The 13692-nt window shown below is 34.8% G+C and overlaps 1 protein-coding gene across 1 annotated transcript in view; it reads left to right on the forward strand.

The window, feature by feature from the left end:
• The window catches only part of CFAP47 (cilia and flagella associated protein 47), a 491966-nt gene that overhangs the window by 279430 nt on the left and 198844 nt on the right, over window positions 1-13692 (forward strand). The window contains exon 45 of the mRNA XM_055338249.1: window positions 1602-1776. Coding sequence (XP_055194224.1) covers window positions 1602-1776 — 175 coding nt within the window. The remainder of the gene's footprint in view (window positions 1-1601; window positions 1777-13692) is intronic.

Consider the following 13692-nt stretch of genomic DNA (forward strand, 5'->3'; position numbering starts at 1 on the left):
CTCTCAGGTAGGCACTTTAAGGGGAAGTGGGATCATCCTAGGGATATGGCCTTAAGCTGTTAGAAATTATGTCAGTGCTTGTTTAATTAAGTCTCTTAGTCGGGGCGGCGGGAAGGGGGTAGACAAAATTGTTTGTGCTGAAAATCTGTAGTTATTGTAGGCCAAGGTTGAGGGCTACTTGAGAAGAGGAGCTGGAGGAGCCTGACTAGAGTTTTGCCAAGAAGAGGGTCTACGTCAATATATCATGACTTAATGACTTGAAGATATAAAAGGCAGATGATACACATTTAGGTTAAAGAGCCGGTTGCTAATGTGAATATATAATTTGTTCGCAGTGACTAGAAAAATGAACCAAACACAAGTGATGATGAATGTAAATGAATTAAGTTTTTTGATTTACATGATTTTAATTACCAAACTAAAGTAGTTGAAAAATGTTACTTTGTGGGGGAAAAAATCCCTGTGGATTTTGTAGATAACAAACCCAGTGAATGAGAAAATTGCTGATGGCACCAACATTTATTTTTGTTGAGTAATGATACCATGACCATGATCAAGATGATGATGATGACAATAATGATATTAATAGCCAGCATTTATTGAGTATGCAAAATATGCTTCAAGGACCTGGATTTTTGTTTTCACTTTAAATGTTCATACCAGAGATATAGGCAGGGTGTACTATTGTTGCCCATATTTTACAAATGAAAACTTTGTGGCTTTGGTTAATAGGCTGGCCACGCTTACTTAAAGTTGGGTTATAAATGCAGCCAGTCTGTCTTCAAGAGTGCTTGGACTAACCATTGGGCTGTACTATATGGTTAGCAATAGAGCATCCAGATAAATATAAATGAATGCCTACCTTTGGGCTTTGCATTGCTTGGTTCACACTTAGAGAACTGGCTTTCTCTTCAGTGTTACATTTTAAGAAGGACAATGTTGACTAGATTGTGTCTTGAGGAGTATATGCATGTTGCTGAGTTGTTGTGACCCACATTTATAAGCAGTGGTTGAAGGAACTAAACATATCAAACCTATTTAAAAGGTATGTTTGGGATGGGGGAGGGAGGAAGAAAAAAGTGAAAAAATAAAAAATATGTTTGGTTGTCTGTGGAGAGGCAGGCCTTAATTTTCTACACATATATGTGTACATACACACATATACACACATATATTCACAAAATTGTTATTAGGAAAAGAGAGAGGACTAACTGTGCTTCTGCTAAGAACTCGAATTCAAGGGTTAGATATCAGGGAACACAGGGACCAACTGAAGGAGGGTAGCACTTTCTCAATGCTGCTATTCAGCAGTAGAATTGGTTTTTCCCTGAAGCAATGAATTCCTCAACACTGAAAGGATTAGAGCTTGGGACGTTGAGCATCTGTTAATAAAGGATGATTCCATTGGTTCTAAAAAACATGTTAGTGTTATCTTCCACCAATTAAAATAATAACGTGTCTAAAGATCGAACAGATTCCGTCCCTTGGTGAATTTTTCCCCAAATGTGGACTCTAAATGCATAATGCTTTTTTTTTCCCTTGGTTTTGGAGGTAAAGGCTAACAGAATTACATTCCAATTTTACTCTCTGTTTATTTGCAGACTTGTATGCTCTTTAATACCTCAAAGCTCAAGAAGCCTAAATCCATTTTATACACAGCAGAACTGAGCCTTCCAGAACATTTTGATATCCCCAAGAAAATCTACATTCCTCAGATTTCAGAAACTCAAGCTAAATTGACCCACTCTCGAGGAATTAAACCTGCAAATAAAACAGGTAATCAGTAACATGTGGACTGCAATATCTAGCTCTGTCCCAGGCTCTATGATATACTAAAATTTAAAGAGATTATCTCTACTAATAGGATATATTTGTAATGTTATTAAAGAGATAGTTCAGTGTACATAAATATCAATTATTGACTACTTTGCATTATAAATAACCAACATACTGTAGCACAATAATCTAAATTATGTACTGAGTTTAAATGCTCTAAATTGCTGGTACTGAAATTTGCAGACCTGTTATTACTCCTTCTTAAAGAGTAGTTGTCTGATAAAGACAGTAAGTGCTCTTTGAGAAACATTAAGGTCGTGCTGTGACAGTGAAATTGGTTACAGGAGTTGTGCTGGAGTTGAGGCTCTGGCTAGCTTTAAAGTGTAGGAGGGATGTTGGTGGCAAGAGCATATCAAAGGAGACAATGTGTTATTTATGAGTAATTTATCTTTGTTCTGAACTAGGGCCTTTAATGACTGAATATTTACTCTTGGTCTCCTGGTTCCCCTTTATTCTGTTATTGTAATTAGAAAAGACTAACCCAGATTTCATAGAATATTAGTACATTTACATTATCAAATATAAACAATAAAATTTAAACAATGTGACTAAATAATTAAAGTATCCAAAATTGGGACACCTGGGTGGTTCAGCAGTTGAGCGTCTGCTTTTGGCTCAGGGCATGATCCCGGAGTCCTGGGATCGAGTCCCACATCAGGCTTCCTGCATGGAGACTGCTCCTACCTCTGCCTATGTCTCTGCCTCTCTCTGTGTGTTTCTCATGAATAAATAAATAAAATCTTAAAAAAAAAATAAAGTGTCCAAAATTAATTTGTTTTCATTGCACTCCTTTCCAAGCTGGTGGATGATAATAGGATTGTAATTTCTTTACTAGGGATGTTCCCACAATGTATCATAACTCCAATGTCATGGACTCTATATTGTTGCTAACTTAGGTTTTGTTTATATTTTCTTTTGTTCTTTTCCTGTGGCTTTGTGTTAACTATAAAATGTTTCTAGATCTGAAAAGGTGGTTACAAAAAATAAGTATACAGGGTAATCTGTCCATTTTTACCTTCCTGGGAAATCTGAGATCCCAGATTCAAATGCTAAGTGGCCAAGCAGGTAACAAGGATTTATGAATTAGGTCTAGTCTAAGGCAAGAAGGATGATGGAGCCTGAGACAAGCTGGAGAGTAGGCACCCTGTCTAAACATTCAAAATCAAAACAATAAACAGAAAAGTTTAAATCCTCCTGACCACAGTGAGGGTATATTTAACTCATCAGCTGTCAGGCTGGTGACAGCTCTTAAGTGAAATTATTGTCTTTTTTTTTTTAATCTTTATTACCTCCAGCTTTTCAATGTACTATTAAATTTTTAAATGAAGATTTTATAATGATAATTTTTTAACCCCTTTGAGATAACTGGATAAAACTGTGTGTGTATAAGCCCAGCTAGGATTCCGGGTCCAAACAATTCACTTATTCAGCCATTCACTCAATACTCTTGAGCATCAAATCCTTTGGACAAGATGAAAATTGGCATATTAAGATGCTGTTTAATTATAAATAAGCATGAAGTTATCTATATTGAAAGGCCTTTCATTCAGATAATTTTCAAAAGTTAATATTTTTCTTTCATATCAATTGTGAACTATCCATTTTAGTGAGAAGATTATTGTGAGAATTAAGAAAAATAGAACTGTGAATTTTAAAAGATCATGCACAAAAGTTTTAAAATATGATTTGCATATTGCGGTTCCTGTCCAACTTGATTTTCTATGCAGTTGACTTTATAGAGGAAGACTGAAGCCCAAGTTTCTGTTTCCACTTCCTTCAGCATACATTTAAATAAATTAAGTTTACAAAAACAGAATATTCTAACTCAAGATAGTAACAGGTCAAATAAAATACATAGCCTAAACAGTGCAGTGTACATTCTGTTGTTAAGCAGTGGACTTGATTAATGAAAAAGAAAAGAACGTATGTTTTTTTAAGTTTAATAAATAACATTCTATTAGAATTTGAGACAAAGAATAGTGGAGTTAAGCATTTAAGAGGCTTATCTTTGTAGGGGAAAAAAGCTTATCTTTGTGATGTAAGCCACTTTGAAGAGAACCAGCAAATTCCTAGCAATGAATATACTAATATAGAAACAAATCTTGTTTTATTAAAAAAAATATTTTATTTTTTAAATAACCCCTACACCTAGTGTGGGGCTCAAACTCATACCGCAAGATCACAAGTCACATGCTCTACCAACTGAGCCAGCCGGACACCTCTAATTTTCTTTTTTTTTAATGGGTGGCATGAAGAAAGAAAGAAATGACAAGTGTTTATCTGGAGAAGTCAAGATCCCAGTGTTCCTGCTAATTGCAGGAAAGGGGTAGAAGTGGATCATTTTCATAATCTCTTGAAGTTCTAATGTCATCAGAAGGAACTAGTTTTGAGGTATTGAAAAGTGGCTGTCTTCTGTCCATTCATATTAATGTTGCCTATTAGTCTTTACCTTTCTGAAATTCCTAATGAAAATTCTACATTTCTGGTTAACAATAGCTACTACTGTAATTATTTAAAATAATCTACTTAAATTCATCTTTCTTTTAGCTCCATCTTTTAGGAGGGTATTATTTTTCCCATCCCACCCTTTAACATTCTCATGCTTTCAACTGAAGGAGATGAAGCTGTAGAGAAAGAGTGTATGCACACAAGTAGGTGCATCCATCTCTACAGATGCATCAGATGTACCTACATGACAACATTTTCCCATGGAAGAGGTATTACTTGTTCCACTTCATAGGTCTCAAAGATCCTGTGACTCCTTTGTGTTAGTGGACCAGAGTAGGTCTAATATTTGTTGAGCACCAACAATATGCAAAACGCTGTGACAGGTGGTTTTATAGTTCTTCTCATTTAGTTCTCCCAGTAGATATTCTGTCTCAGATCGCATCTAGGCATCGATCCTTCTACTTGCTTCTCCATGGACCCTTGCATGGCTCATAAGAACCTTTCCAAGCAGTTTTGAGTCTTTTCAAACATCCTCTTTATACCAGTTTTTCCCCATCTCCCAACGTCCACTGGACAAATGACTGTGTCATCTCTGTCATAGAGGAGAGGGGACTACATGAGCATACACTCTTCCTTACCCCCTTACCACCTCCCCTTCAGTCTCCAAATAATAGGAATCTACTCTATCAACCTTTGTCTTATCCCAGATAGTCTGCTCTTGAGTTCTGTTCTGCCATTTATCACGGCTCCATCTCTGAGAGTAATTCCTTCACTTTTGGCTCCCCAACTTTCTCAAGCTTCAATACCTAAAGACATTCATACCTTTCCCAAGACAAACATACTTCTGAGTAGCGCTATCTTCATTTGTAGTTTCTATTCTTGCATAACTAGTTTGCAACCTCTCACATCTGGGTTCTGCTTTACTGCTGTAGTAAAATGGTTAGCTGCTTTCTACTTACTAAATCCAGTGGATCATTCTCAGTCTTCATCTTCTTGGACCTCTGTTGCATTTGACCTGGATGATTAGGCATCTGGTCAGAATTCTAGACATTTGATATTAAGGCTTTATCCTTGTTCCCTGCATTGCTTCTCCATCCCCTTGCCAAGATTTCTTCTTAGTCTTTTTGTGAGTTCTTCTGTTTACTCCATCAATATGGGAATCTTCAAGGTTATACTTGTCCTAGTGGGGCCATTATTACTTTTAATGTATCCCATCGGGGATTTTGTATGCTCCCATAGTTAAAATTACCCTTAACATCACTAACATTTATATTTATTCCTACCCTTTTTCTTCTCTTTTCAACTTATTCAGAGGCATATGATATGCCTACCTAGATACATATCTGCAAATAGATACACAAATAGAGAGATTTACCCTTCAGATTCAAAATGAATGTATTATTATTCTCCATTGATTTGTTTCTTATCATATAATCTTCGTCTTTTCATATGGCGGAACATATATCCATCCTGTCTCTTATATTAGAAATCTGGGCATACTGCTTGAAGCTTCTCTCTTTTGAACTCCTACCTACAATTCATCTTGTAGTTCTAAATTTTCTGTAATTTATTTCTTTCTCTTCTCTATTCCCACTGTTAATGATTCAGGTCTTCATCAGTACTTCACAAATGGAAAAAGTAATCACATCTATTTCTTCTCAATGAAGTGCAGATTTAATGGGATAACATATGTTAAGAATTTAAACGCTATATGATATACCTATTAATTCTATTCTAGTCTCATCACCTTTAAAGTACTTCAACTCTAGGCACTAGAACTATTAAATCTGACCGTGAAATATTACTGAAACATTTAGTGATTTCAGAGGCAGATTTACTATACTACCAAAGACACATAAATTTTATGATTCTTCACTTTTTTGACCCCCACTTCTTAGTTCCTGTACCTAGTTTTATATTTGCAATTTTATATTCTTTCTCTTGAAGAACGTCCCTAAATTTTAAATCTCAGGCCTCATAAAACCTAGACTTTTACCTGGTTGTAGGTCTTGACTTCAAGTCTCATCTACTTGTGGTTCTGGGGATGTTGAAATTTATAACAGGAAGAGTTTTATGGACCTTAAATGGATACAGGTAAACAGGAAATCTCCAGTGGGTCCAGGAACACTTATTACTTCCCCAGTATAGAGGGTCCTGTGTATTTTATGCCATCCATGAAAAATATGTGCAAGAACACTCAAAGTGCTCTAGGCTGGTTTTGCTGATCACTTACACAGAGCTCAAAACCCTCATTTCTAGGTTGTCTCTTCAGTTTCTAGTATTTCACATTGACCCAGTTTCTTGTTCTCTCTCAAGGGCTCTATGGCAGACATATTAGAAATACATTTTGTAAGAACACTGTTCTGTATCTTCTCCCATTTGGTTGCAATTTTCTTAATTTTCTAACATTTACTAATAATCAGCAGCCTAATAGGTGACAAATATTCACTCAATTTTTCCATGGCAGCTATTTAATATGTAATGTGATTATAAACTATACTGAAAATTTATTATTAGTAACAAACACTATATATGGTTCTATCCATTTTATAAGAATTCTATATATTATTGTAATGGCTAAATTATCCTTCAGTATGAAAATAAGACTGCAAAATTATTGCAATAAAAAAGAATTTAAATTCCCGCTTAAAATTTATTAACTGTTTTGACAAATAAACCCTACATCTCTAAGTTATATCAAATAATCACAAATGCATTTCAAATAAAAGTAAATTTCATTTAACAGAGTACCATTTAAAATGTTAGTTTTAATGATTAAACTGAGTTAAAGTGATCCACTATACTTTATTGTCCATATCACCAAATCACCTAATCTTAAAAGTGTGCTATAGTTCATTTTTCTCAAAATAGCTATAGTTAAATTTGTGGTGATAAATTTGTTACAGGTTTGGTTTTAGTTTTTTGTTTTAGTAAAAACTCTTTAAATTTACAAAAGCTTTTTGAAATGGAATTTCTTTAATTCACTTAGAAATATAATTCAAATGAATTTTTCACATAGGATTGCCAGAATTGTAAACCATCAAGTCCAATGACAGTGTATAAAAGAATGTTATTAAATTCCAGAAGGAAATCAGCAATCCATATACTACATTTAAATCTCATCAGATCAAAAATAATAAAAACCAGGAAAAGAAAAGAATGTAATTCTCTATCTGTGATCTTTAAATTTATATTTAATTATAAATGTAATAGTTTCTGTTATAGTCTACCTTCCAAGACTTGTAATCATAATCATTAAAGACACTACCTGTCTTATAAATACCTGATATAAATTTTAATTTACATCAAGAGAAAAATAAAAGGGTATTTATCTGTACTCATGCTTAAAACTTTACTCTTCTACTTATGTATTTCATTTTTAATAACTTTATAAAGTATTCACATGCCATACACTTCAATTTATTTAAAGTGTACAATTCAATAGTTTTCAATACATTGCATAGATACGTGTAACCATTAGCACAGTTGATTTTAAAGCATTTATATCACCTCAGAAAGAAACTCAGAACCCTGTAGCTATCAACTTCCTATTATCCACCCCTCCCCCAAGCCTTAAACAATCATTAATTTTTCTCTCTACATAGATTTGCCTACTCTGGAGATTTCACATAAAAGAAATCATGTCACATGTAGTATTTTATGACTGGCTTCTTTCACTTAGCATAGTGTTTTCATAGTTCATCCATGTTGTATCATGTATCCATATTTCATGCCTTCTAATGGCCAAATAATATTACATTGTTTGGCTAACACATTTGGTTTATCCACTCATCATTTGATGAACATTTGGGTTGCTCCTACCTTTTGCTTACCATGAATAATACTGCTATAAACATTTCTGTACAAGTTTTTAGGTGAACATATGTTTTCATTTTTCTTGGGTGTGTATATACAGCTGTAAGTAGAACTGTTGGGTCACCAGGCAACTACGTTCAGACATTTGAGGAACTGCCAGACTGTTTTCCAAAGTCACCATACCATTTTACATTTCAACAGTAGTACATGAGGGTTCCGGTATTGCCGCAATACTTATTATCTAACTTTTTAATTTTAGTGATCCTAGTGAGTAGAAATGGTATCTTATGTGCTTTGATTTGTATTTACCTGGTGCCTCAGCATGTTGAGCTTCTTTTCATATCCTTATTGGCTATTTATATATCATTTGCATAAATGTCTATTCAGATTTTTCACTCATTGTTTAGGTTGAGTTGTCTTTTTCTTACTGATTTGCAAGTGTCCAATCTATATTCTAGATACCTTATCAGATATACGATTTGCATATATTTTCTTACATTCCATGGGTTGTCTTTTCACTCTCTTGAGACTGTCCTTTGAAGCACAGTACTTGATTTTAATGAAATCTAACTGATCTATTTTTGTTATTGATTGTATCTCTTGCTTTTGATATCATATTTCAGAATCCATTGCCAAATTTGAGGGCATGAAGATTTAATTTTTTTTTCTTTTAAGAATTTTATGGCCTTAGTCCTTACATTTAGGTCTTTGACCCATTTCGAGCTAATATTTTTATATTGTTTGAGGTAAGGGTCTAACTTCATTCTTTTGAATGTGGCTGTCCCAGTGGTCTTGGAACCATTTGTTGAAAATACTGTTCTTTTGGGGTACCTGGGTGGCTCAGTCGGTTGAGCATCCAACTCTTGGTTTTGGCTCAGGTTATGAGAGTTTGGCTCAGGTTGTGATCTCAGGGTAGTGAGATACAGTCTTGTGTCCCATCCCCCATCCAGCTCAGCACTCAGTGGGGTGTCTGCTTGGAGATTCTCTCTCTCTGCCCTTCTCCACACTTGCTTGTGCTCTCTCTCTCTCTCTCTCTCTAAAATAAATAAATAAATGGGTTTTAAAAAAAGAAAATACTGTTCTTTCTGCATTAAATTATCTTGACACCTTTGTTGAAAACCAGTTGACCATAAATATGTGGTTTGTTTCTGGGTTCTCTATTTTATCTCATAGATCGATATGTCTTTCCTTAGGCTAATACCATACTTTTCTGATTACTATTTCTCTGTAGTAAGTTATGAAATCAGAAAGTGTTATTCCAACTATATTGCTCTTTTTTAACTAGATTATTTGGCTATTCTGATATTCTCACTATTCTATATGGACTTTAGAATAAGCTTGTCAGTTTCTGCAAGCAAGCCAACAGGCCACCCAATAGACGTTGCATTGAATCTATAAATCAATTTGGAGAGGATAGTATCTTAAAAATATTAAGTCTTGTGATTCATGACCATGCAATATTTTTCCATTTCATTAGATATTCCTTCATTTCTTTCAGCAGTGTATTGTAGTTTTAAGAGTATAAGTTTTGCGCTTCTTTTGTTAAATATATTCCTAAATATTTTATTCTTTTTCATGATATTATAAATAAAATTGTTTTCTTTATTTCATTTTTGGATTATTCATTGCAAATGTATAGAAATGCAATTTATTGTTGTATATTAAAATTATATCATGTAGCTTTAATGGATTGATTTCTAAATTCTAATATGTTTTACTGGATTCCTTAGGATTTTCCATATACAATATAATTTTATATGCATACAGAGACGGTCTTACATCTTCCCTTCTGAAATGGATTGTTTATATTTCTTTTTTTTACCTAATTGATCTAGTTAATACCTCCAGTGGAATGTTAGAAGTGATAAAAGGGCACATTCTTATCTTCTTCCTTAATTTGTGGAGAAATAATCCAGTCTTTAATCATTAAGTAGCATGGTAGCTATAGGTATTTTATAGGTGCCCTGTATGAGTTGAGGAAGTTCCCATCTCTTCCTAGTTTGTTGGGTGTCTTTCTCATGAAAGAGTATTGTATTTTTTCAAATTATTTTTCTGCATAATTGGGATGAACATGTAGATTTTGTTTTTTTATTCTCTTGTTATAGCATATTCATTAATTTTTGGATGTTAAACCAAACTTGCATCCCTGTTATAAATACCATTTGGTAATTGCTATGGTTTGAATGTTTTTATCCCTTCAGAATTCATATGTTGAAAACCTAATGGCCAAGGTGATTGTATATTAGAAGGTATGGTCTTTGGGAGGTGATTAGATCAGGAGGACACAGCTCTCATGAGTGGGATTAGTATCCTTGTGAAAGATGCCCCAGAGAGCTAGTTCACCCTATTATGTGAGGATACAAAGAGAAATTTGAAACCCAGAAGAGGGTTCTCACCTGACTCTTCTGGCACCTCATCCTTAGACTTTCAGCCTCCAGAATTGTGATAAATGAATGTGTTGTTTATAAGACATTTTTTATAGCATCCCAAGCACCTTAAGACAATAATGCTGATAATTCTTCTATATGTTGCTGAATTCTATTTGCTAGAATTTCATTGATTTTTGTTTTTATAATCATAAGAAACTTTGGTCTACAGTTCTTCTTATGATGTCTGTGTGGTAATGCTGGCCTTATAGAATGAGTTAGGAAATCTTCCTTCCTTTTTTATTTTTGTAGAAGTGTTTCAGAGGGATTAGTGTTGATTCTTTTTTAAGTGTTTGGTATAATTCACCAATGTAGCCATCTGGTCATGGGCTTCTCTTTTTTGGGAAATTTTTAGTTACTGATTCAATATCTTTACTTCTTATGTAGATCTATTTAGATGGTCTCTTTTTTTTTTTTGAGTCAGTTTCAGTGGTTTGTGTCACTTAAATTGTCTAATTTTTGGCATACAATTGTTTATACCATTCTCTTAAATTCCATTTTGTTTCTGTAAGGCAAAAGTAATGCCTCTACTTCCTTTTTTTAAGATTTATTTATTTATTCATGAGAGAGAGAGAGAGAGAGGCAGAGACATAGGCAGAGAGAGAAGCAGACTCCCTGCAGGGAGCCCGATATGGAACTCAATCCTCAGACCAGGATCACGCTCTGAGCCAAAGGCAGATGTTCAACCGCTGAGCCACCCAGGCATCCCTACTTTCATTTCTGATTCTAATAATTTGAATATTTTCTTTTCTTCTAGTTTCATTTAGCTAAATGTTTGTCAATTCTGTTGATCTTTTCAAAGAACTAGCTTTAGGTTTCAGTGATTTCTCCCTGTTTTCTCTATTTCATTAATTTCTCTTTCAATCTTTATTTTTTTTCATTCTACTTTCTTTCAGTTTAGGCTGCTCTTCTTTTTCCAGTGTCTTAAAGTGAACATTTAGGTTATTAATTTCAGATCTCTTTTCTTCTTTGTTATATGAATTTATAGATATAAAATTCCTTATAGGCATTTACAGCTATAAATTGCTGCTTGAGCTGAATTTATACATTTCTGTATGCTTTATCTTTATTTTCATCAATTATAAAGTATATTCTAATTTCCCCAGATTTTTTTCTTGACCCATTGATTATTTGAGAGTGTATCAACAATAACAATAGTTGTTTTGGAAGGGAGATTTAAATATTATGGGATCCCTGGGTGGCGCAGCGGTGTGGCGCCTGCCTTTGGCCCAGGGTGCGATCCTGGAGACCCGGGATCGAGTCCCACGTCGGGCTCCCGGTGCATGGAGCCTGCTTCTCCCTCTGCCTGTGTCTCTGCCTCTCTCTCTCTCTCTCTCTCTCTCTCTCTCTCTGTGTGTGTGTGTGTGTGTGACTATCATAAATAAATAAAAATTAAAAAAAATATTTTAAATATTATGAAACTCCCAATATATAAATCAGGTAAATGAGAAGCTTCTCTGTTCAAAACCAGAGAAGATGCTTCAGAACTGTCTGCTTATCCTCCTCTGACCTGTTATTTTATCCCCAGCAATGTTCCATGAAACACATTCTCATAAGCCTGGGGTTCTGATTAATATAATTTGAAAGCTGCTGATTTAGCCCAGCTTCCACATTTTATAAAATGAGGAAATTGAAACACAGAGAGGGTAAGCAATTTAACTAGAATTGAGTAGATAGTGGCATATTTCACTCTAGAACTTATTATCTTCAGCCTTTTTGAACAAAGATGCTAGATTATGGGATACTTTATTCAACAAATATTTATTGAGAGCTTACTGTGTATAAATAAGCAATGTTAAGACCCCCAAGACATAGCAGTGACCACAATAGAGAAGATCCTTGTCTTTTAGAATTTCATGTGGAGGGATTCCCTGTGTGGTGCAGCGGTTTAGCGCCTGCCTTTGGCCCAGGGCGCAATCCTGGAGACCCGGGATCGAATCCCACGTCGGGCTCCCGGTGCATGGAGCCTGCTTCTCCCTCTTCCTGTGTCTCTGCCTCTCTCTCTCTCTCTGTGTGTGTGTGACTGTCATAAATAAATAAAAATTAAAAAAAATATATTAGAATTTCATGTGGAAAATTGTTCCTAGTGTTTGCATCCTTGGGGCATATTCGCTGAGTATGACATTTTCATTATTGGTTGTCACTCTTCTGTGGCTCATTCTTTTATTCTATCTTGTGACCTAGGGTATTACTTCTTTGGGTAACTAGCTAGTTGGATATGCTGACAGTGGTTGTGGCATCAAAAAATATGACTAGCCGAATGAGAATTTAACCCAAACTTTGACTTCACTGTTTTAATAAAAAAGACCCAGCCTCTGATTTTCAGTTTCAAATGGTCTACAAGTTGTTAGCGACTAGAATGGCATATTAGGGGGCAGCCCAGGTGGCTCAGCAGTTTAGCGCCGCCTTCAGCCCAGGGCCTAATCCTGGGGACCCGGGATCGAATCCCATGTTGGGCTTCCTGCATGGAGCCTGCTTCTCCCTCTACCTGTGTCTCTGCCTCTCTCCTCTCTCTCTGTGTGTCTCTCATGAATAAGTAAATAAAATCTTAAAAAAAAAGAATGACATATTAGGTATGTATAATTGTTAGCTCTGATTATAATTTTCAGCCATTTCTACCTTAAATCAGTTGTATCTATCCACATAATATCTGATTGAAAATAATTACATGGTCTTATCTCCCTGTTTGATCAATTTTTATTCTAATATATCATTTTGTGTGTGTGTGAACAGAAAAAAACTAAAAAAAAAAAAAAAGCCAGTGGAAAAATAATGTCTGAAATAGAATTTTGTTCTTTTAAGCTTAGGGGCAATGGTAGTACTCATTTGAATGCAATGAATGCTAACTAGTGGCACATTGTATTGTAATATCACACATAGGTGTGATTAAAACATAATGAAGTATTTGAAGTCAGCTTCTTTTCAGTATTATGTCTATAATTATTTACCATTCCTATGTTTACTAAGTTTCTTTATTTTACCGTTAAAGATAGAATCTTAGAGAATTTTCTTGTCCTTTATGCTTAAAATATTTGGATCATTGTCTTTTGTGTTTTAATAAGTATCATGACAGCAGGTGTGATCACAATTCTTGTGGAAGGAAATAATCGTCTTTTTTCAGAGAGGTGCCTCCTAACCACTTCTGGGATGTGGAGGGCTGCCCCAG

This window comes from Nyctereutes procyonoides, unplaced genomic scaffold (genome assembly GCF_905146905.1).
Source record: "Nyctereutes procyonoides isolate TBG_1078 unplaced genomic scaffold, NYPRO_anot_genome, whole genome shotgun sequence".
In the NCBI taxonomy this organism is placed as follows: Eukaryota; Metazoa; Chordata; class Mammalia; order Carnivora; family Canidae; genus Nyctereutes; species Nyctereutes procyonoides.